The sequence below is a fragment of the Engystomops pustulosus genome, chromosome 8 (assembly GCF_040894005.1).
Source record: "Engystomops pustulosus chromosome 8, aEngPut4.maternal, whole genome shotgun sequence".
In the NCBI taxonomy this organism is placed as follows: Eukaryota; Metazoa; Chordata; class Amphibia; order Anura; family Leptodactylidae; genus Engystomops; species Engystomops pustulosus.
This window is the reverse complement of record NC_092418.1, coordinates 121,442,032-121,468,046: the sequence shown is the minus strand read 5'-3', so window position 1 is coordinate 121,468,046 and position 26,015 is coordinate 121,442,032. Positions and strand designations below refer to the sequence as shown.

The window sequence follows — 26,015 nt, the reverse complement described above, 5'->3', positions numbered from 1 at the left end:
GAATCTCCTCTCCTCTAGTTGTAGAGGATGCCCCCTGTCTATGGTGATGGTAGAACCTCCTCTCCTCTAGGTGTAGAGGATGTCCCCTGTCTATGGTGATGATAGAACCTCCTCTCCTCTAGGTGTATAGGATGCCCCCTGTCTATGGTGATGGTAGAACCTCCTTTCCTCTAGGTGTAGAGGATGCCCCCTGTCTATGGTGATGGTAGATCCTCCTCTCCTCTAGGTGTAGAGGATGCCCCTGTCTATGGTGATGGTAGAACCTCCTCTCCTCTAGGTGTCAAGGATGCCCTCTGTCTATGGTGATGGTAGAACCTCCTCTCCTCTAGGTGTAGAGGATGCCCCCTGTCTATGGTGATGGTAGAACCTCCTCTCCTCTAGGTGTAGAGGATGCCCCTGTCTATGGTGATGGTAGAACCTCCTCTCCTCTAGGTGTAGAGGATGCCCCCTGTCTATGGTGATGGTAGAACCTCCTCTCCTCTAGGTGTAGAGGATGCCCCTGTCTATGGTAATGGTAGAACCTCCTCTCCTCTAGGTGTAGAGGATAACCCCTGTATATGGTGATGGTAGATCATCCTCTCCTCTAGGTGTAGAGGATGCCCCTGTCTATGGTGTTGGTATAACTGCCTCTCCTTTAGGTGTAGCGGATCCCCTCTGTCTATGGTAATGGTAGAAACTCCTCTCCTCTAAGTGTAGAGGATAACCCCTGTATATGGTGATGGTAGAACCTCCTCTCCTCTAGGTGTAGAGGATGCCCCCTGTCTATGGTGATGGTACAACCCCCTCTCTTCTAGGTGTAGTTCAGGGGTGAAAGATCCACGGCCCGTAGACCCCCAAGTTGCTGCCCTTGCCCTGCTGTCTGTAGTTATATTCTTGTACATAGGGGCAGTATTATAGTAGCTATATTCTTGTACACAGGGGGCAGTATTATAGTAGTTATATTCCTGTACATAGGGGGCAGTATTATAGTAGTTATATTCCTGTACATAGGGGGCAGTATTATAGTAGTTACATTCCTGTACATAGGGGCAGTATTATAATAATTATATTCTTGTACATAGGGGCAGTATTATAGTAGTTATATTCTTGTACATAAGGGGCAGTATTATAGTAGTTATATTCTTGTACATAGGGGCAGTATTATAGTAGTTATATTCTTGTACATAGGGGGCAGTATTATAGTAGTTATATTCCTGTACATAGGGGGCAGTATTATAGTAGTTATATTCCTGTACATAGGGGGCAGTATTATAGTAGTTATATTCTTGTACATAGGGGGCAGTATTATAGTAGTTATATTCCTGTACATAGGAGGCAGTATTATAGTAGTTATATTCCTGTACATAGGGGGCAGTATTATAGTAGTTATATTCCTGTACATAGGGGGCAGTATTATAGTAGTTATATTCTTGTACATAGGGAGCAGTATTATAGTAGTTATATTCTTGTACATAGGGGGCAGTATTATAGTAGTTATATTCCTGTACATAGGGGGCAGTATTATAGTAGTTATATCCCTGTACATAGGGTGCAGTATTATAGTAGTTATATTCTTGTACATACTGGGCAGTATTATAGTAGTTATATTCCTGTACATAGGGGGCAGTATTATAGTAGTTATATTCCTGTACATAGGGGGCAGTATTATAGTAGTTATATTCCTGTACATAGGGGGCAGTATTATAGTAGTTATATTCTTGTACATAGCGGGCAGTATTATAGTAGTTATATTCCTGTACATAGGGGGCAGTATTATAGTAGTTATATTCCTGTACATAGGGGGCAGTATTATAGTAGTTATATTCTTGTACATAGCGGGCAGTATTATAGTAGTTATATTCCTGTACATAGGGGGCAGTATTATAGTAGTTATATTCCTGTACATAGGGGGCAGTATTATAGTAGTTATATTCTGGTACATAGGGGGCAGTATTATAGTAGTTATATTCTGGTACATAGGGGGCAGTATTATAGTAGTTATATTCCTGTACATAGGGGACAGTATTATAGTAGTTATATTCTTGTACATAGGGGACAGTATTATAGTAGTTATATTCCTGTACATAGGGGGCAGTATTATAGTAGTTATATTCCTGTACATAGGGGGCAGTATTATAGTAGTTATATTCCTGTACATAGGGGACAGTATTATAGTAGTTATATTCTGGTACATAGGGGGCAGTATGCACCTGCTGCATAGGTTCAGACAATTTCCATCATTATTATGGTCTTGTTTGTGCACTGTACTGCCCTATTCTCCAACATCTGAAGTTAATCTCTTTAAGGTCTGTAGTTTCCTGATTGCCTTTTGACCATTTCTTTGAATCTTGGCACCACATTTGCTATGCCCTAGTCCTGTGGAATTTTATGGAATCTTAAATATTAAAATCACAACATATCTATCAGAGAAGACAAACGTAGAGAAAAATAGGAAAAAAAGTCTCACATATCCTTATATCCAGAAACTTACTTTGAGGATAGTGGAGGCTTGTTTGGAGTGCCCACGTGTTGCTGGCTTGTTTGTCCACACCATGACTAAGGCTTGAGAAAACGCGTAGGTGGATTACCTACATGTCACTTTTCCTGCACTCTTTTTAATGTAAGAAGAATAAAGTTTTGAAGTTTTATGGGATGTGCCACGTATACTCTCTTTTACTTGGCTTACTATCAGAGAAGACAAGTCATGTAGTATCCAGGGTGTATTCCACCGGGGCCCAGTGATTGGTCTATTTTAGGTGTTTTAATACAGCGTTGCAGCTGTTTTTGGGTTAAGCAGCTGAGTTTAATAGGAAAATTACATTATTTTTCATATCATCGGTCAGGGGATTTTCGTTTATTTGAAACGCAACATTGAATAGATTGACCCTTTCCTTATCTCCCTCCACCACAATCCCAAGTTATTTTTAAATTACTCCACCATGACCCCAGGTTATTTCTTATCTCACTCCATCATTACCCAAGGTTTTTATTTGTGTTTAGTTTCTTTTTATTTATATATTCATTAGATAATTTGGTATATTTTTTACTTTACTTTTGTTTCTGCCTTTCTTTGTTGTTTATAGAATCAACAAAGTAAAACAATACGTCTGTATTATCATAGTATTTATTTAACTTAATTATAAAAAGTATCCGATTAGTTTATGTGAAGCAAAATTTCAAAACCATAGTTTAAGGAGGATTTTATGTTTAAAAAGTTTAGACATCTAAATATTCCTTTTATTTTTGGACAGCATATGTAATCCTGAAATATTGAGATGACAAAGAACTTAGATATTTGATGATGATTAGTGTGATCAGACACTGGCATTTGGTTATAAAATTCCCAAATATATTTTTCATTGCATTTTTTTTTACTTTTTATTTAAAAACGTTGATAAAGGCTTATTTTAGATAATGTAAACTTGGGAAAGGAGCTCACGGCTTTGGTTTTTTTGCCACTGTTTAAGAGTAAAAGATGTAACAAATATATGGAAGAATTAAAAAATTTCATACAGAAATTAAAACCTTTACAATTATGTTGAAGTAAAACTTTGGCAATGCAAATTATAGTATTTACTTGACTGTATCATAAAGTGACAAAAAAGCAGCAAATGTTGCCATTAAAAAGTTTATTATTCGCCACCGATACTGATTTTTTTTTACGGTTAAATTACTAAAAAGATTTAAAAAATGCAAAAAGATCTCAAAATTTTAATGAACAAAAATAACACTTTATTGTATGATATTCTTCTGCTCCATGAAGCCATTTCCAGGACAGGGCAGTCACATGGTCATCGGAGACACCTTGTCTGCATGGATTTGCATTCCCTATTGTTCAGGATGTGGAATCAGTAGGGAATCACACAGGGACATTTGGCCGAGTAAAGATTTGCAAATTAAGTTATCTAGTTTCATCAGAAAGACACATCCTGGTCTCCTTTCTTTGGTGGGAGGGAGTGATAAACCCATAACAAAGGAGAACAATCAGAGTGTCATAAACAATGAGTCTGGCTGATAAGGAAGTAGCACCAACACCCTTCATTTACATGGGAGAGATTGTTGAGACAAGAGTGGGCAGACCAAGGGGTATAAGAGACCCAAGCAGGACTCACTTTAGGAGAACTTCTTGGTGGAAGATCTTACTGGAGGAGCTTAGACTAAGAGACTGAGACACAGAATGGAGAGAGAGCAGGTCCAGATATGTGCGGTGGAGGGAGCCTGGGAAGGAGGACATGACGCTGGTGCCAGGGACCCCCAGAATGGTAAGTACTGACAGCCTTCGATACTTTGTAGAACTGATCCTTCTTCTGACCTCTTCTTTGGATGTTGGATGTGAATATCTGTTATCTCCAGTGTATATGAGCCAGTAATATCCATAAATTAAGGATTTGTATATCTGCAGAATATGTGTGTCCTTAGAATGTGTAACTTGTATCTATGCTATAATGCATATAGATGTGTAGTGTACAAGTAAAGGATGTAAACATATATATTTGTATTTCTGTATGTACACATATACTTATTACAATGTTGTATAGCATGACATATTCCACTATTCTATTCCATATTAACAAAGGATTTGAGCTGGTTTGGCAGCATTATTCATTGTACTTTTTTGGTATGTCCCAATGCACCCAGGGGCATAGCCGTTTGCACGTGTGTTTCAGACAGAAAACACGCAATTGGGAATGAGCACCATGGGCCACATTTATTATGCAGTCTGCACCAGAATTCTAGCATACACTTCACATAAAAACATCTGCAAAGTGATTGCACATGAACTTAGGAAGTGCTTCCATCAGGATTGTGCCGCGGCTGCACTGTTCATGCTGCGACACAATGCTGTGCACAGAAAGAGGCGTTCCAATATGTATTCACACTGGCCACCACATTTATGTCACAAGTTTCGCAGTTATGTAGAGGTATAGTAAACTTGAGGCTTAGCAGTGCAAGTATGGGGTTGCAGGAATGTAGATGGTTAGGAATGAAGCGACATAGAACCATAGAGGTGCAGAAATGTAGGGGTACAGTCATATACATGTGTAGGGGTGCAAAGATGTAGATACATTGAAATATAAAGCTTCAAATACAGGCAGTCCTGGGGCTACGTACAAGATTGGTTCTGTAGGTTTTTTCTTAAGTTGAATTTGTATGTAAGTCGGAACTATATAGTTTATAATGGTAACCCCCAGCCAAATTCTTTTTGGTCTCTTTGACAATTGGATTTTTAAAATGTTTGATTGCAGACACCTGTGATAACTGTTACAGCTGTTTATTGTAGCCTAAGGCTAACGTACAGGAAATTACCAACAGTCGAGTGTTCTTAAGTAGGGGACCGCCTGTATGTACAAAATAGGGGTCATTCATCTTTAGGCTGGACATTTGTCTGTCTTTTTTTTCCTGGTTTTGGACTTGTTTGATTTGTCTTAGAGGGTGATATATCAACAAGCTGAGTTTTTGTGACTAGAGTTGCACAAAAATTTAAATTCTTCTGCAACTTTGTTAGGCTCTTGGTGCAAATATGCAAATGCACCCAATAAGATGAAAGATAAGAGCAAATAAACATAAAACCCTGAGATAAATGACCCCCAACATGACATATGCTTTACTCTGAAATCTGAGTTTTACTGAGAATTCACACAGGAGAGAAGATGTTTCCAGAATGTGATGCAGAAATCAGAAATGGTTTGACATGAAACAATTTAGCAATTTATGCAGAAATGTTATAAATCTTTATTTCATTACAGATTTTATTAACTTTGTTATCATTTAACATCTTGTTCCTTGCAGATGACGATAACTGGAGCTCAGAGGAACATCTGACATCTTCAAATATTACAGCTGATGATTGTGGGATCACACAAGATACATGTATAGAACACAACAACAGAACGGATTTACCCTCAGACCTTCATTGCAACAATCTATCATCTGATCCTATTACATTCTGTCCTATCTATTCTGATTTATCACAGATGAACAGTCAAGAAAGAAGCCACCACAGAGCAGCCGAGCATCTAACAGATGCAACCAGGAAAACATTTTCATGTTCTGAACATGGGAAAAATGTTACTGTTAAATGGAATCTCCTCACACATCAGAAAATTCACACAGGGGAAAAGCCATTTCCATGCTCAGAATGTGACAAATGTTATATTAAGAAATCAGATCTTGTGAAACATCTAAGAGTTCATACAGCAGAGAAGCCGTTTTCATGTTTATAATGTGAGAAATATTTTATTCATAAATCAAGTCTTGTTGAACACGAGAGAACTCACACAGGGGAGAAGCGGTTTGTGTTAACAATGTGACAAATGTTTTACAATGAAATCCCATCTCTAAACACGTCTCTCACACAGGAAAAAGGCAGCTTAATGATAAGAATGTGACAAACATTTTACTTTGATGAAAAACTTTTTATATATGAGAGGAGCCACAAGGGGAGAAGTCTTGTTGTAATTGAACATCTGCATTTGTAATTGAGTTTGATGTTGAGTTGTATGAGATGCAATAACCAATAAACTTCAGATTGAATTAGAGAACTTGTAGAATTATGTAACACAATCAGAATAAGAGAGAAAAATGTGGAGGAGCTCGGATAAAGGATCAGCTGATGTTTTATCGTATACAGGTGTTTGATAAATTTCGCCCTGTATAAGTAAAGCCTATGGTGACTAAACATATGGGAGCCCCTGATCGGATCTCAGCCCCATAGAGGTCTATAGCACCAGGCCCGGCTCCAGCACCCGGCATACCTGGGCAAGTGCCGGGGCCCAGAGAGCTGCCGGGGGCCCACACACGCTGTGAACATCTTCACTTCCTGTTTTGACTGAGGAAGTGTCCTGTGCCCTGCACTGTTCCTCCCTCACTTGGACAAGGCACAGGAGAGTTAGAGGCTGCTGAGCAGCCTGTGAGATACAGCACATAATAGGTTAACCCACCCTTCCCCCATCTCTTCTTCACACGAGCTGCAGTATAGCAGAGATCTGGCAGCTTAGAGATCGGGACGAAGAGATGGAGGAGGAGGAGGAGAAGCCTGAAGACTCCTCTGTGTGATGCCAGGGCTGCTGCAGACACCATGGGGTGTAATGGTATGTCACATGTATGGCTGTGTATGACTGATCCATATGGTGAGTGTATGGTATGTGTGATGATGTGTTTGCCTCCATGCTTGTCTGTATGTATGTATCTGTCTGTATGTAGCTATACTTGCTGCATGTGTGACTGCCTGTATATGTCTTGCTGCATGTGTGACTGCCTCTATATGTCTTGCTGCATGTGTGACTGCCTCTATATGTCTTGCTGCATGTGTGACTGCCTCTATATGTCTTGCTGCATGTGTCTTGCTGCATGTGTGACTGCCTGTTGGTTTGTATGTACATGAGAAGGAGAGAGGCTTCTGTTTCAGCAGTGATGTGTATTAGGAGGTTCTGCAGCAGCTGAACTGTTATTGTGATGTATTGAAGCAGCTGAAGTGTGTATTATGATGTTAGGCAGCAGTGATCTGTATTATGAGTGGTGTATTATGAGGTTCCGCAGCAGCTGAGTGGTGTATTATGAGGTTCCGCAGCAGCTGAGGGGTGTATTATGAGGTTCCGCAGCAGCTGAGTAGAAGCTTCAGTTTTATTACTTGGCAGAGGGGCACAAAGTTTTAGGCTTGTCCTGTTGGTTAAATGACCTCAAAACTGCCCTTTCCGTGATAGGGCTGTTTGGGATGATAAATTAGGGAATATTTTAGGAAACAGGAGACTGTTTTAGTTTCTGAATTTTAAATGCTGCCACGTGAGTTCACTGCAAAGGGGCCCCCTGAGGTTCTGTCGCCCAGGGGCCTACTGAAACCTGGAGCCGGCCCTGTATAGCACCTGCATACACCACACCATGGCTGAACTGGGCGGCTGCTCCACATGATATAGGAAATGTCCCATATAATGGCTGCTTTCCATGGAGCACACACCCCTCCTGCATTAATGCAAGTGCATAAGGCCTATGGAACCAATGCACACAAAACATAATGAGGACCGATATCCAGCCAAAAATGGTATCAGTCCCTGTAGATGTCTATTGCAAACAGTCACATTGGGGTCAGCATACTTTGAATCACCACACCGTGATCAGGCAAAGAAATGTCCTATATTCTGCTGTATTCCGGTGCCAGTCCTGCTCTTCTCTATTGAGAGGGGTCTGCTCACCCATCTTCCCTCCAGCAGGGGGCCGAATGTTTGCCCATGCTATGCTGCACGTACTTTAACATAAAAATTGGTACCCTCATCTGTCAGAAGCAGGAATTACTATTTCAGGCCATGCATCTTTTTATTTTTCGTTTTAAAGACACAATTTAGTTTTCATCCTTACAATTAACCCTTCAATGACCACTGTGTCAGGTTTTTACAGTGTCAGAGGAAGTTTGCAGGACATCAGGTCCTGTTGGTGCCTGCTGGTTATGTTATCACTGCACCAACACCCAGGAATGGAAAAGCTTAAATCCTGGGTATTTAACCCCTTTGAAACCGTAGTCAAACCTGGACTGCAGTGCCTTAGCGGGTGCAGCTAAAGGGCTAATAACAGGTTTACAAGGGTATAAATCGATTTTCCATTGGAGTCTGACCCTGGCATTGACAAGGGTGAAAATTGCAGTAAAAATCCACAGCATTCTGTATAAATGTGCACACAATAGGGAATGGCTATAGAGATTACAATGCTAGAATGCAAAAATAATGAAAATTTAAAAAAAAATAAAATAACCCCAATTTAGCTAGAACTGATATAAAACGTAATATACAGTAAAAATCACAAGCAGATATCAGTTTAGGTATCACTGCATTTCAAACAAAATATGAAAACAGTTATTACAGATGGTGGAACCCCTATGGAACCCAAATGTCTGAAACGCTACTTTTACACCATTTTACATACCATAAAAAATGAATTCAAAAGTAATCAAAAGGTTGCACAGGCATCAAAATGGTAGCAATGAAAACATCAGCTCATTTTTCAGAAAATGACACCTCACACAGCTCCATAAGTATGAAAAAGATATTAGCGCCAGAAGTTGGCAAAATAGTTTTTTTTTTCGTACACATTTGTTTAATTTTTGAAAATGTATTAAAGGAAACCTACCATTTCAGGGTGAGCTGGTGCCGGTGCTTAGTTTCGTTAGTGTTAAAAACACGGTATTGCGGTTTTAACACTTTTTAAACTTTATAGCAGAAACTGCTTCGGCGCTGCGTGCGCACGATCATGCGCGCGCCTACATAGGAAATGTCGCAGGCGTTGCACGCGCACGGTCGCGCGCAGCACCGAAGCAGCTTTTGCTATAAAGTTTAAAAAGTGTTAAAACCGCGATACCGCGGTTTTAACACTAACGAAACTAAGCACCGGCACCAGCTCACCCTGAGCTGGTGCTCAGTGTTTACAGCTTACACCTACCATTTGAAATGGTAGGTTTCCTTTACAGCACAATAAAACCTGTATAAATTGGGATCACCTTGATCGTACTGAACCAAAGAATAAAGTAGATGTATCGTTTGGAGTCCAGAGTGAAAGTCGTAAAAACTGATCACACAAGAAAGTGCCACAAATGTGAGGTTTTTTTTGCCAATTTTAATCACATTTTGATTTTTTTCCAGCTTCCCAGTACAAGCCATGATATTATAAATAATGTCATGGAGTAGTAAAATTTGTTATGCAGAAAATAAGCCCTCACACAGCTCTGTACACAAAGAAATGTAAAAGATATGTAAAAAGTTACAGATTTTTAAATGTGGGGGCGAAAAATGAACAAAAAAAATGCTGCATCCATAAGGGGTTAAGAAATCTTCAAATATATATATAAAAAAAAGATCTATCAAGTTATATAGTATACATGTCCCACCTGGGCCCAGTGATTGGTCTATTTTAGTCTTATTGACGTGACATTGCACTTCATCCCGAGATGGGCTGAGCCCTCTCCATGCAAGGTGGGCCTTTGCTGCATATTGCAGCAAACACCCACCGGTAACACCAGCGATCGGTGGCAGTACTGACCTGTAAATGCCTCTGGTAAGGCTTCTGGAGGCCCTAGGGGAGCATGGGCTCAGCCATATTAGATTTGATTACTGTCCCCCTGTGAAGTCATCGGAGGCAGAAATCAGTTACCAGGACAGCCTTGGGTCATACAAAGATCCGAGGCTGTCCCGTTTTGCGTCCCGTTTTAACTACACAATGCAATAAATAATGTACAAAATCCCCATATACTGCCATACTGTAGTATGGCAGTGTATGGTAGGATCAATCAGACAACCTAGGGTTAAAGTAACCTAGGGGGTTTTAAAAATAGTAAAGTAAAAAAAAGCTATATTAAAAAACCTAATAATTCAAATCACCCCCCTTTCACTAGAAGTCATATTAATATAAATAAACAGTAAAGATCATAAACACATTAGGTATTACCGCATTCAAAAATGCCCAATCTATCATAATATAATACTGGTTTTGTCACTTCGTTTAACTCTGTAATGGAAAATAGTGCCCAAAATCGCAAATGGCACTTTTTTGCCATTTTGAAAAATATAAAAAATTCAATAAAAAGTGATCAAAGGGATGCACCATCCTAATAATAGAAGCATTGAAAACTTCATCAAAAGTCACAAAAAATAACACCACCCACAGCTCTATACACCAAAGTATGAAAAAGTTATTACTGCCAGAAGAGGGCAAAATGAAGAATTTTCTTTTTGTACAGGTTTTAATTTTTGTACATGTATGAAAACATTATAAAACCTATACAAATTTGTTATCTCAGTGATCGTACTGACCCACATAATGATGATCTGTCATTTGGGGCACACAGTGAAAGCTGTAAAATCCAAGCCCACAAGAAAATGGCGCAAATGCATTTTTCATCATTTTCACTGCATTCAAAAAAAAATTCTGCTTCCCAGTACATGGCATAGAATAGTATATACCGTCACTATGAAGTGCAATTTGTTATGCAGAAAACAAAGCAAAACAGAGCTCTTTACATGGAAAAATAAAAAAAAGTTATTGCTTTTTAAAAGTGGGGAGTTAAAAATGGAAAGGCAAAAACAAAAAAGGTTGTTAGAGGATTTACATTATTCTTCCTCATATCATCAGTCAGGGGATTTTCCTTTGTTTAAAAAGAAACATTGAACAGATTGACCCTTTCCTTATCTCCCTCCACCATGACCCCAGGTTATTCCTCATCTCCCTCCACCATGACCCCAGGATATTCCTCATCTCCCTCCACCATGACCCCAGGTTATTCCTCATCTCCCTCCACCATGACCCCAGAATATTCCTCATCTCCCTCCACCATGACCCCAGGTTATTCCTCATCTCCCTCCATCATGACCCCAGGTTATTCCTCATCTCCCTCCACCATGACCCCAGGTTATTCCTCATCTCCCTCCACCATGACCCCATGTTCTTCCTCATCTCCCTCCACCATGACCCCAGGATATTCCTCATCTCCCTCCACCATGACCCCAGGTTATTCCTCATCTCCCTCCACCATGACCCCAGGTTATTCCTCATCCCCCTCCACCATGACCCCAGAATATTCCTCATCTCCCTCCACCATGAACCCATGTTATTCTTCATCTCCCTCCACCATGACCCCATGTTATTCCTCATCTCCCTCCACCATGTCCCCAGGTTATTCCTCATCTCCCTCCACCATGACCCCAGGTTATTCCTCATCTCCCTCCACCATGACCCCAGGTTATTCCTCATCTCCCTCCACCATGACCCCATGTTATTCCTCATCTCCCTCCACCATGACCCTAGAATATTCCTCATCTCCCTCCACCATGACCCCATGTTATTCTTCATCTCCCTCCACCATGACCCCATGTTATTCCTCATCTCCCTCCACCATGACCCCAGGTTATTCCTCATCTCCCTCCACCATGACTCCATGTTATTCCTCATCTCCCTCCACCATGACCCCATGTTATTCCTCATCTCCCTCCACCATGACCTCAGGTTATTCTTCATCTCCCTCCACCATGACCCCAGGATATTCCTCATCTCCCTCCACCATGACCCCAGGATATTCCTCATCTCCCTCCACCATGAACCCAGGTTATTCCTTATCTCCCTACAGCATGACCCCAGGTTATTCCTCATCTCCCTCCACCATGACCCCAGGTTATTCCTCATCTCCCTCCACCATGACCCCAGGTTATTCCTCATCTCCCTCCACCATGACCCCAGGTTATTCCTTATCTCCCTACAGCATGACCCCATGTTATTCCTCATCTCCCTCCACCATGTCCCCAGGTTATTCCTCATATCCCTCCACCATGACCCCATGTTGTTGCTCAGAGGTTGGCACTTTCAGTTTCTAGTTTCTTGTCGCTTTTATAATTGGGAAATAATTTTGGGCTTGTTTTTGCTTTCTTTCTGTCTCTACTTTTGCTTCCTTTCTTTGTTGTTTACAGAATGTATTTTTCGCTCTAGTACAAAGTTAAACGATACGGCTTTGCTTCCATAATATTTTTTCATAAAGAGCTTGTGTGCATGGAACTCTTTATTTAATTTAATTTAAAAAAATCTAAGTAGTCTATATGCTACAAAACTTCAAATGTATAGTTTATGAAGGAATTTATGTTTAAAAAGTTAGGAAAAAAATGTTCCTTTTATTTTAGGGCATCAGATACAATCTTGAAATTTTAAGACGCCACAGAATTTAGATAATTGATGCTAATTAATGTGACCAGACACCAGAATTTATGTTTTAAATTTAACAAATGTATTTTTCATTGTATTTTTTTTTTTACTTTTTACTTTAAAAGGATGATAATGTTTTATTTTAGATAATGTAAACTCGGAAAAAGAGTCTTTGTCACTTTGCCATTGTTTAAGAGTTAAGATATGACAAATATATTGAAGAATTAAAAAGTCATATATTAAAACTTTTACAATATTTTGTAGTAATAATGTTGGCAATGCCATAGTATGTACTTGACTGTATAATACAGTTATAAAAAAGCAGGACTTTGAAATACAAATGTTACTAACAAAAGTTTACTATACAGCACCAATACTGATTTTGTGACTGGAAAGAAATTCTAAAAATGTTTACTAAAATTATTTTAAAAATAAAAACATATCTCAATATTTGATTGGACATAAAAAGCACTTGATTGTATGATATTCTTCTGCTCCATGAAGCCATTTCCCAGACAGGGCAGTCCCATGGTCATTGGAGACGCCTTGTCTGCATGGATTTGCATTCCCAATCACAGGGCGACATTTCAAATGATTTGCAAATAAAGTTATCTAGTTTCATCAGAAAGACACATCCTGGCCTTTCTTTAGTGGGAAGAGATAATAAACACATAACAAAGGAGAACACTCATAACAAGACACTCTTAAACAAAAAGCCTCGCTGATAAGGAAGTGGGACCAACACCCTTCATTTACATGGGGGAGGTTGTTGAGACAAAAGGGGGCCGACTAAGTAGTATAAGAAACCCAGATACAACTCACATGAGGAGAACTTCTTGTTGGAAGATCTTACTGGAGGAGCTTAGACTGAGAGACTGAGACACAGAATGGAGAGAGAGCTGATCCAGATATGTGTGGAGGAGGGAGCCTGGGAAGGAGGACATGAAGCTGGTGCCAAGGACCCCCAGGATGGTGAGTACTGACAGCCTTCATTGCTTTCTAGAAATGATTTTTCCTCTGCCACATTATTTCTGCCTATATCCACTACCACAAAATATAGCCTTTCAAACGGAAAAATAGCGGTAGTGCCTCCACAATATTGGTGTTTATCTGACTCTCATGACTTGTTCTATTTTTGGGCGCAAAATTGTGGCACTGCTTGTGAATCTGAGATATTTCCGTCTCTATTGGGTACAATTTTTGGCGCAAAATTATTGCAGCTAAACGCTGGTCTTGGGAGTTCATAGCGATTGCACTTGTATTACTGAAGTGTTTGCAAAAGGATTGTGACACGGAAGTCTGACATGAATCTGTTCACCCGTTAAACTGAGTTCACCAGAAAAAAATGGTGCACTCAAGCTCCTGGCTTCATAAATCTGGAGCCAATAGAACTCCTTAGACTAGTTTTCTGCAGCTCTAATTGTGCGCCAAAACATTTTGTAAAAGTGGTGGATTCCCTAACAGCGCCCAAATTGTGGGCACTTCTAAAAAGTCGATAATGAAGACCCCCATTGTGCTTTTTATCGAATGTATGATTTTCATTGTACATTCACAGTTTGCAGTAAAAAATGCATCTCAACTGCATAAAAATAAAAATGCAGCAATAGGAGTAAAGAGGTGCAGAAATGTAGGGGTACAGTCATGTACAGATGTAGGAGTGCAGTCATGTACAGATATAGGGGTGCAGTCATGTACAGGTGTAGGGGTACAGTCACGTACAGATGTAGGGGTGCAGTCATGTACAGGTGTAGGGGTACAGTCATGTACAGGTGTAGGGGTGCAGTCATGTACAGGTGTAGGGGTGCAGTCATGTACAGCTGTAGGGGTACAGTCATGTACAGGTGTAGGGGTGCAGTCTTGTACAGGTGTAGGGGTGCAGTCATGTACAGGTGTAGGGGTGCAGTCATGTACAGGTGTAGGGGTACAGTCATGTACAGATGTAGGGGTGCAGTCATGTATAGATGTAGGGGTGCAGTCATGTACAGGTGTAGGGGTGCAGTCATGTACAGCTGTAGGGGTGCAGTCATGTACAGGTGTAGGGGTGCAGTCATGTACATATGTAGGGGTGCAGTCATGTACAGGTGTAGGGGTGCAGTCATGTACAGCTGTAGGGGTGCAGTCATGTACAGGTGTAAGGGTGCAGTCATGTACAGGTGTAGGGGTGCAGTCATGTACAGGTGTAAGGGTGCAGTCATGTACAGATATAGGGGTACAGTCATGTACAGGTGTAGGGGTGTAGTCATATACACGTGTAGGGGCACAGTCATGTACAGGTGTAGGGGTACAGTCATGTACAGGTGTAGGGGTGCAGTCATGTACAGGTGTAGGGGTGTAGTCAGGTACAGGTGTAGGGGTGTAATCATGTACAGGTGTAGGGGTACAGTCAAGTACAGGAGTAGGGGGGCAGTCATGTACAGGTGTAGGGTTGCAGTCATGTACAGGTGTAGGGGTGCAGTCATGTACAGGTGTAGGGGTGTAGCCAGGTACAGGTGTAGGGGTGTAATCATGTACAGGTGTAGGGGTACAGTCAAGTACAGGAGTAGGGGTACAGTCATGTACAGGTGTAGGGGTACAGTCATGTACAGGTGGGGGTGCAAAGATGTACATATATTGAAATATAAAGCATCACATATGTACAAAATAGGGATCATTCATCTTTAGTCTGGACATTTGTCTGTCTTTTTTTCCCCTGGTTTTGGACTTGTTTGATTTATCTTAGAGGGTGATATATGATATTAGAGGGTGAGATATGATATATAAAATTTTATAAATATTTATATCATTACAGATTTATTAACTTTGTTATTGATCAACTTGTTATTCAACCTTATATTGTAGATGACGTTACTTGTGACTCAGAGGAACATCTGATATCTTCAGATATTAAAGCTGATGATTGTGGGATCACACAAGATACATGTATAGAAAACAACAGCAGAAAGGTTTCACCATCAGACCTTCATTGCAACAATCTATCATCTGATCCTATTACATTGGACACTTCTTCTGATACAACACAGACTAATAGTCCAAAAAGGAGCCACCACAGAGAAGCCGAGCATCTAAGAACTGCAACCAGGAAGACATTTTCTTGTTCTAAATGTGAGAAATGTTTTACTCTTAAATGGAATCTCCTCGCACATCAGAAAATTCACACAGGGGAGAAGCCGTTTTCATGTTCGGAATGTGGAAAATGTTTTATTCAAAAATCAGATCTAGTTCAGCACGAGAGAATTAACACAGGGGAGAAGACGTTCTCTTGTTCGCAATGTGCCGAATGTTTTATTGAAAAATCAAATCTTCTTGTACATGAGAGAATTCACACAGGGGAGAAGCCATTTTCATGTTCAGAATGTGGCAAATGTTTTCGTCATAAATCAGAACTTGTTCAGCACGAGAGAATACACACAGGGGAGAAACCGTTTTCCTGTTCAGAATGTGGCAAATGTTTTCGTCATAAATCAGATCTTGTTAAAAATGTGAGAATTCACACAGGGGAGAAGCCATTTTCATGTTCAGAATGTGGCAAATGTTTTCGTCAGAAATCATATCTTGTTAAACATGAGAGAATTCACACGGGGGAGAAGCCGTTTTCATGTTCGGAATGTGGAAAATGTTTTATTCAAAAATCAGATCTAGTTCAGCACGAGAGAATTAACACAGGGGAGAAGACGTTTTCTTGTTCGCAATGTGCCAAATGTTTTATTGAAAAATCAAATCTTCTTGTACATGAGAGAATTCACACAGGGGAGAAGCCATTTTCATGTTCAGAATGTGGCAAATGTTTTTGTCATAAATCAGAACTTGTTCAGCACGAGAGAATACACACAGGGGAGAAACCGTTTTCCTGTTCAGAATGTGGCAAATGTTTTCGTCATAAATCAGATCTTGTTAAAAATGTGAGAATTCACACAGGGGAGAAGCCATTTTCATGTTCAGAATGTGACAAATGTTTTCGTCAGAAATCATATCTTGTTAAACATGAGAGAATTCACACAGGGGAGAAGCCGTTTTCATGTTCAGAATGTGGCAAATGTTTTCGTCATAAATCAGAACTTGTTCAGCACGAGAGAATACACACAGGGGAGAAACCGTTTTCCTGTTCAGAATGTGGCAAATGTTTTCGTCATAAATCAGATCTTGCTAAACATGTGAGAATTCACACAAGGGAGAAGCCATTTTCATGTTCAGAATGTGGCAAATGTTTTCGTCAGAAATCATATCTTGTTAAACATGAGAGAATTCACACAGGGGAGAAGCCGTTTTCATGTTCAGAATGTGGCAAATGTTTTCGTCAGAAATCAAAACTTATTGAACATGAGAGAATTTACACAGGGGAGAAGCCGTTTTCATGTTCAGAATGTGACAAATGTTTTTTTCAAAAATCTCATCTTGTTAAACATGAGAGAATTCACACAAGGGAGAAGCTTTATTCTTGTTCAGAATGTGGCAAATGTTTTATTCAAAAATCAGATCTAGTTCAGCACGAGAGAATTCACACAGCGGAGAAGACGTTCTCTTGTTCGCAATGTGCCAAATGTTTTATTGAAAAATCAAATCTTCTTGTACATGAGAGAATTCACACAGGGGAGAAGCCATTTTCATGTTCAGAATGTGGCAAATGTTTTCGTCATAAATCAGAACTTGTTCAGCACGAGAGAATACACACAGGGGAGAAACCGTTTTCCTGTTCAGAATGTGGCAAATGTTTTCGTCATAAATCAGAACTTGTTAAACATGTGAGAATTCACACAGGGGAGAAGCCATTTTCATGTTCAGAATGTGGCAAATGTTTTCGTCAGAAATCATATCTTGTTAAACATGAGAGTATTCACACAGGGGAGAAGCCGTTTTCATGTTCAGAATGTGGCAAATGTTTTCGTCAGAAATCAAAACTTATTGAACATGAGAGAATTCACACAGGGGAGAAGCCGTTTTCATGTTCAGAATGTGGCAAATGTTTTCGTCAGAAATCAGATCTTGTTAAACATGAGAGAATTCACACAGGGGAGAAGCCGTTTTCATGTTCAGAATGTGGCAAATGTTTTAGTCAGAAATCAAAACTTATTGAACATGAGAGAATTCACACAGGGGAGAAGCCGTTTTCATGTTCAGAATGTGACAAATGTTTTTTTCAAAAATCTCATCTTGTTAAACATGAGAGAATTCACACAGGGGAGAAACCATTTTCATGTTCAGAATGCGGGAAAAGTTTTATTCAAAAATCAGATCTTGTTCAGCATGAGAAAATTCACACAGGGGAGAAACCGTTTTCATGTTCAGAATGTGGCAAATGTTTTATTAGGAAATCAGATCTTTTTAAACACGAAAGAATTCACACAGGGGAGAAGCGGTTTTCATGTTCAGAATGTGGCAAATGTTTTCGTCAGAAATCAAAACTTATTGAACATGAGAGAATTCACACAGGGGAGAAGCCGTTTTCATGTTCAGAATGTGGCAAATGTTTTATTAGGAAATCAGATCTTGTTAAACACGAAAGAAATCACACAGGGGAGAAGCAGTTTGTGTAAACAATGTGACAAATGTTTTGCAATGAAATCCCATCTCTAAACACGTCTCTCACACAGGAAAAAACAACATTTTAACGTTAAGAATGTGGCAAACATTTTCCTTTTTTTTACATATGAGAGGAGCCACAAGGGGAGAAGTCTTGTACTTATTGAACATCTGCATTTGTAATTGAGTTTGATGTTGAGTTGTATGAGATGCAATAACCAATAAACTTCAGATTGAATTAGAGAACTTGTACAATTATGTAACACAATCAGAATAAGAGAGAAAAATGGGGAGGAGCTTGGATAAAGGATCAGCTGATGTTTTGCCTGAGTGTGAACACGGGGGAATTTATTATTGGCTTTTCTTCATTTTTTTTCGGCAGATCTTATTCTCTGTCTTGCTGCGCCATATTTATGACGTGTTAGAGCCAGGGGCATCGCAATGTCAAAGTTTCCAGGGCACGAGCTTCGTATCTTTCATCCAGTTCCCAGAATATACACCCCACCACCTGCAGAGAGGCGCAGCCAGCTGAGGATGGCAGAGAACCTTTCCTGAAACACGCACCGATCAGGGCTGTCAGTGCTGCCCTCGTCCCCTCGACAGGTGCGCTGCTTCCTGTCTGAATTGGGAAGCTCATTGTGCTGGCCCCGCCCCTTCTTTGGCCCTGCCCCTCTTTCCCTCTTTTACTCGTCTGAAGCTGTCCTGCTCTTTTCCTGCTCTTGTCAAAGTTTGCAGTGAGGGTTCCTTCCTCCAGGAACAAGGACCAGGTTATTGAGTGACACCCCCCCCCCCCCCCGCTCACAGCAGCATGAGATAGGTTATTCCAGGCCAGTGAAAGAAAAACAGGTGTCCTTTTATCGTTAAATTGCGGACAAACTTATTAATGTCACAAATTGATTTATTTTCTATTTGTGGCACTAATAAGTTTGTCAGCAATTTACCGATAAAAAGACATTTTCCTTCTGATGAACAATCCATGGTCACACAAGTTACTCCTGTCTGCAATGGACAATTATTTGTAATAACTAGAGATGAGCGAACATGCTCGTCCGAGCTTGATGCTCGGTCGAGCATTAGCGTACTCGAAACTGCTCGTTGCTCGGACGAATACTTCGCCCGCTCGAGAAAATGGCAGCTCCCGCCGTTTTGCTTTTTGGCGGCCAGAAACAGAGCCAATCACAAGCCAGGAGACTCTGCAGTCCACCCAGCATGACGTGGTACCCTTACACGTCGATAGCAGTGGTTGGCTGGCCAGATCAGGTGACCCTGGGATAGACTAGCCGCTGCCCGCGCTGCTCGGATCATTCTGTGTCTGGATGCCGCTAGGGAGAGAGCTGCTGCTGGTCAGGGAAAGCGTTAGGGTGTTCTATTAGCTTACTGTTAGGCAGGAGTGATTCTCCAAGAACCCAACAGCCCTTCTTAGGGCTACAATAACGTTCTACTTTTTTTTTTTTATTTGCAGCTAGTACCATATTGTGAGGAATTTGCAGGGGGACTTGCTACCGTTGTGTTTAGCTCTTAGTGACACACATATCCACCTCAAACACCAAAGTGGGAAAATTTATTAGGGGTTTGATTTCAATTAGGCACAGTCTGCCATTTACTTTTTATTTTACGTTTATTTTTTTAATAACTCAGTGTCATCTCATCTGGCATAGTAGTGTGCTTTCATACTTGGCTAGAAAATAGCCATAGGAGAATCCAAACAGCTTACTTACGCCTACAGTAGCGTTATATATATTTGATTTCTGGTTGATCTGCTGGTGGCTGTACTTAATGCAGTGCATCTACTAGCCAATTGTGAGCAATTTGTAGTGAGACTTGCGACCGGTGTGTTTTGCGCTTAGTGACGCACATATCCATTGCAAAGACCGAAGTGGGAAAATTTAGTAGGGGTTGGATTTCAATTAGGCACAGTCTGCCATTTTTCCTTTTTTATTTTACGTTTATTTTGTTTCATAACTCTGCGTCATCTCATCTGGCATAGTAGTGTGCTTTCATACTTGGCTAGAAAATAGCCATAGGAGAATCTAAACGGCTTACTTACGCCTACAGTAGCGTTATATATATTTGATTTCTGGTTGATCTGCTGGTGGCTGTACTTGCTGCAGTGCATCTACTAGCAAATTGTGAGCAATTTGTAGTGAGACTTGCGACCGGTGTGTTTTGCGCTTAGTGACGCACATATCCATTGCAAAGACCGAAGTGGGAAAATTTAGTAGGGGTTGGATTTCAATTAGGCACAGTTTGCCATTTTTCCTTTTTTATTTTACGTTTATTTTGTTTCATAACTCAGCGTCATCTCATCTGGCATAGTAGTGTGCTTTCATACTTGGCTAGAAAATAGCCATAGGAGAATCTAAACGGCTTACTTACGCCTACAGTAGCGTTATATATATTTGATTTCTGGTTGATCTGCTGGTGGCTGTACTTGCTGCAGTGCATCTACTAGCAAATTGTGAGCAATTTGTAGTGAGACTTGCGACCGCTGTGTTTTGCGCTTAGTGACGCACATATTCATTGCAAAGACCGAAGTGGGAAAATTTAGTAGGGGTTGGATTTCAATTAGGCACAGTCTGCCATTTTTCCTTTTTTATTTTACGTTTATTTTGTTTCATAACTCTGCGTCATCTCATCTGGCATAGTAGTGTGCTTTCATACTTGGCTAGAAAATAGCCATAGGAGAATCTAAACGGCTTACTTGCGCCTACAGTAGCGTTATATATATTTGATTTCTGGTTGATCTGCTGGTGGCTGTACTTGCTGCAGTGCATCTACTAGCAAATTGTGAGCAATTTGTAGTGAGACTTGCGACCGCTGTGTTTTGCGCTTAGTGACGCACATATCCATTGCAAAGACCGAAGTGGGAAAATTTTGTAGGGGTTGGATTTCAATTAGGCACAGTCTGCCATTTTTCCTTTTTTATTTTACGTTTATTTTGTTTCATAACTCTGCGTCATCTCATCTGGCATAGTAGTGTGCTTTCATACTTGGCTAGAAAATAGCCATAGGAGAATCTAAACGGCTTACTTACGCCTACAGTAGCGTTATATATATTTGATTTCTGGTTGATCTGCTGGTGGCTGTACTTGCTGCAGTGCATCTACTAGCCAATTGTGAGCAATTTGTAGTGAGACTTGCGACCGGTGTGTTTTGCGCTTAGTGACGCACATATCCATTGCAAAGACCGAAGTGGGAAAATTTAGTAGGGGTTGGATTTCAATTAGGCACAGTCTGCCATTTTTCCTTTTTTATTTTACGTTTATTTTGTTTCATAACTCTGCGTCATCTCATCTGGCATAGTAGTGTGCTTTCATACTTGGCTAGAAAATAGCCATAGCAATAGGATAGCATCGTTTGGTTTTAAAAACTCAAAAACACAAAAAAAAACAAACAACACAAAAAAAAGTTAAAAAAAAATTAAAGTTATAACTCTCATTTTAAAAATGTTTAACCCGAGGGCTAGGGGTAGAGGACGAGGGCGGGGACGTGGGCGTCCAACTACTGCAGGGGTCAGAGGCCGTGGTCCTGGCCGGGGTGAGACACCACCTGCTTATGAGGGAGCAGGGGAACGCCGCAGAGCTACACTCCCTAGGTTCATGTCTGAAGTTACTGGGACTCGTGGTAGAGCACTGTTGAGGCCAGAACAGTGCGAACAGGTGATGTCGTGGATTGCCGACAATGCTTCGAGCAATTTGTCCACCAGTCAGTCTTCCACGCAGTCCACCCATGTCACCGAAATCGCCACTCCTCCAGCTCCTGCACCTCAGCCTCCTCCCCCCCAGTCTGCCCCCTCCCAGGAAAATTTGGCATTTGAACCGGCATACTCTGAGGAACTGTTTTCTGGACCCTTCCCACAGTCACAAACCACTTGTCCGGTTGCTGCTGAGCAATTTTCCGATGCCCAGGTTTTCCACCAGTCACAGTCTGTGGGTGATGATGACCTTCTTGACGTAGTGGAAGTGTGTAAAGAGGTGTCCGACGATGAGGAGACACGGTTGTCAGACAGTGGGGAAGTTGTTGTCAGGGCAGGAAGTCCGAGGGGGGAGCAGACTGAGGGATCGGAGGATGATGAGGTGACAGACCCAAGCTGGGTTGATAGGCCGGGTGAACACAGTGCTTCTGAGACGGAGGAGAGTCCTCGACCAGAACAGGTTGGAAGAGGCAGTGGTGGGGCCAGACGGAGAGGCAGGGCCAGAGCTGGTGCATCAGCGCCAAATGTGTCAACTAGTGAAGCTCCCGTGGCGAGGGCTCTTGCGGCGAGGCCTAGATTTTAAGAAGTCTGGAGGTTCTTTAAGGAAACACCGGATGACCGACGGACTGTGGTGTGCAACATTTGCCAAACCAGGATCAGCAGGGGTTCCACCACTACTAGCTTAACTACCACCAGTATGCGCAGGCATATGAATGCTAAACACCCCACTCAGTGGCAACAAGCCCGTTCACCTCCGGCCGGGCACACCACTGCTCCTTCCCCTGTGTCAGCTGATAGTCAGCCCCCTGCCCAGGACCCTGCCACAAAAACCCCATCGTCGCCTCCACGATCCTCCACAGCATCCACCAGCGTTCAGCTCTCCATACCCCAGACGCTGGAGCGGAAACGCAAATATAGTGCAACCCACCCGCACGCCCAAGCCCTTAATGTCCACATCTCCAGATTGCTTAGCCTGGAGATGCTGCCCTATAGGCTAGTAGAGACCGAGGCCTTTCGCAACCTAATGGCGGCGGCCGCCCCTCGGTATTCGGTCCCCAGCCGCCACTACTTTTCCCGGTGTGCCGTCCCAGCCCTGCACCAGCACGTGTCAGACAACATCACCCGTGCCCTGACCAACGCCGTTTCTGACAAGGTCCACCTGACCACAGACACGTGGACGAGTGCTGCCGGGCAGGGCCACTATATATCGCTGACGACACATTGGGTTAACTTGGTGGAGGCTGGGACCGAGTCTGACCCTGGGGCTGGTCATATACTGCCGACGCCGAGGATTGCGGGGCCTACCTCGGTCCAGGTGTTTCAGGCCTACTATGCCGCCTCCTCCTCCTCCCACCCCTCCTCCACCTCCTACTCCGAACTACCATCCGTGGGCACGGCGCCATCAGTCGGTAGCTCTAGGCACAGCAGCAGTGCCGTCGCTAAGCGACAGCAGGCGGTGCTCAAACTGCTGAGCCTAGGCGATAAAAGGCACACCGCCCAAGAGCTATTACAGGGCATCACGGCGCAGACTGATCTGTGGCTGGCACCGCTGAACCTGAAGCCAGGCATGGTTGTGTGTGACAACGGCCGTAACCTGGTGGCGGCTCTGCAACTCGGCAGACTGACACATGTGCCATGCCTGGCCCATGTGTTAAATCTGATAGTTCAGCGTTTCCTCAAGACATACCCCAATCTGTCAGATTTGCTCACGAAGGTGCGCCGCATCTGTGCGAATTTCAGGAAGTCCAGCACAGATGCTGCCACTCTCAGGGCAGCGCAGCGCCGCCTCCAACTGCCCGCTCACCGACTGTTGTGCGACGTGCTCACGAGGTGGAATTCAACACTGACCATGTTATCCAGAGTTTACCAGCAGCGCCGAGCGATTGTAGACTGCCAGATGTCAACTTCCACCAGAACTGGTAGTCAGGTCAGTCAGCTTCCTCAAGTCTACAATGAGGAGTGGACGTGGATGTCTGATATCTGTCAGGTGCTGAGTAACTTTGAGGAGTCAACACAGATGGTCAGTGGCGATGCCGCCATCATCAGCCTCACCATCCCGCTGCTTGGCCTGTTGAAAAACTCTCTGATCAGCATGAAGTCGGAAGCTTTGCGCTCGTCACAAGAGACGGGGGAAGAAGATTCCCTTGTTGATAGCCAAAGCACCCTTAGGTCTGTTTCTCAGCGCATATCGGAGGAGGTGGAGGTGGAGGAGGAAGAGGAGGAGAATGTTGGCGAGACACAAGAGGGGACCATTGTTGAGTCCTTCACTGTTCAGCGTGTATGGGCAGAAGAAGAGGAGTTGGAGGAGTTGGAGGAGGAGGAAATGGACAGTCAGGCCAGTGAGGGGAGTGAATTCTTACGCGTTGGTACTCAGGCGCATATGGCAGATTTCATGCTAGGCTGCCTATCCCGTGACCCTCGCGTTCAAAGAATTTATTCCAGCACCGATTACTGGGTATTCACTCTCCTGGACCCACGGTACAAGCAAAATCTTTCCACTCTCATCCCTGGAGAGGAAAGGAGTGTGAGAATGCATGAATACCAGCAGGCCCTGGTGCACAAGCTGAAACAGTATTTCCCTTCTGACAGCGCTAGTGGCAGAGTGCGTAGTTCTGCGGGACAAGTAGCGAGGGAGAGTAGGCGAGCAGGCAGCTTGTCCAGCACTGGCAAGGGTACGCTTTACAAGGCTTTTGCCAGCTTTATGTCACCCCAGCAAGACACTGTCACCTGTCCCCAGTCTCGGCAGAGTAGGGCTGATCTTTACAGAAAGATGGTGAGGGAGTACGTAGCTGACCATACCATCGTGCTAAATGATCACACAGCTCCCTACAACTACTGGGTTTCAAAGCTGGACATGTGGCACGAACTGGCGCTGTACGCCTTGGAGGTTCTTGCCTGCCCTGCCGCTAGCGTCTTGTCCGAGCGGGATTCAGTGCAGCTGGTGGCATCATCACCGATAAGCGTACACGCCTGTCGACTGTCAGCGCTGACAGGCTGACGCTTATTAAGATGAATAAAGCCTGGATTTCTCATAATTTCCAATCTCCACCAGGTGAAGGAAGCTCAACCTGAATAATTTATGCACTCCTCCTCCTCCTCATTTTCCTCCTTCTCCTCCTCTTTGTAAACTAAAGCAGAGGAAACTGGCTATTTTTTGACAGGGCCCACTGGCTCTAGCTATAGTACTTTATGCATTTAATTTTTCTGGAGGGCCACCTACCCGGTCCTCTGTTTTAAACAATTTTTGGGAGTGCCACATACAGGCACTCAATCTATTCAATTTTTCTGGAGGGCCACCTACCTGCTCCTCTGGTTTGAAAACTTTTTTGGACTGCCACATACAGGCACTCAATCTATTCCATTTTTCTGGAGGGCCACCTACCTGCTCCTCTGGTTTGAAAACTTTTTTGAACTGCCACATACAGGCACAATCCAAATTAAATTGTCTCCATAGCAGCCTCCACACGTCTCCATTGCTACCTCCAAAAGTCGTCCATATAGCTGCCTCCATACATCGTCCCCTTATCAAACGAGGTGTGTCAGGCAGAAATTTGGGTTGTTTTCATGGATTCCACATCAAAGTTGTTAACTTTGTCGCCACCCTGCTGTGTTATCCACAAAATATACTGGCAAACTTTTACCATTTAGGGATATTATTTCAGCGCTTCTTGCGCATCTGTTTACATTCCCCTCACCCGCCATATCCCAAACTTATAAGAACGCTACTACACTTAACTTGGTGCAGGCTGGGACCGAGTCTGACCCTGGGGCTGGTCATATACTGCAGACGCAGAGGATTGCGGGGCCTACCTCGGTCCAGGTCTCAAAGGCCTACTATACCTCCTCCTCCTCCTCCGAATTACCATCCGTGGCCATGGCGCCATCAGTCGGTAGCTCTAGGCACAGCAGCAGTGCCGTTGCTAAGCGACAGCAGGCGGTGCTCAAACTGCTGAGCCTAGGCGATAAAAGGCACACCGCCCAAGAGCTATTACAGGGCATTCCACATCAAACTTGTTAACTTTGTCGCCACCCTGCTGTGTAATCCACAAAATATACTGGCAAACTTTTATCATTTACCGATATTATTTCAGCGCTTCTTGCGCATTTGTTTACATTCCCCTCACCCGCCATATCCCAAACTTATAAGAACGCTACT

The 26,015-nt window shown here is 42.6% G+C and overlaps 1 protein-coding gene across 1 annotated transcript in view; it reads left to right on the top strand.

The window, feature by feature from the left end:
- LOC140075964 (uncharacterized) overlaps window positions 1-18,179 on the top strand; it is a 484,965-nt gene extending 466,786 nt beyond the window's left edge. The window contains exon 3 of the mRNA XM_072122421.1: window positions 15,732-18,179. Within this exon, the coding sequence (XP_071978522.1) occupies window positions 15,732-18,179 (2,448 nt within the window). The remainder of the gene's footprint in view (window positions 1-15,731) is intronic.
- The last annotated feature ends 7,836 nt before the right edge of the window (window positions 18,180-26,015 follow it).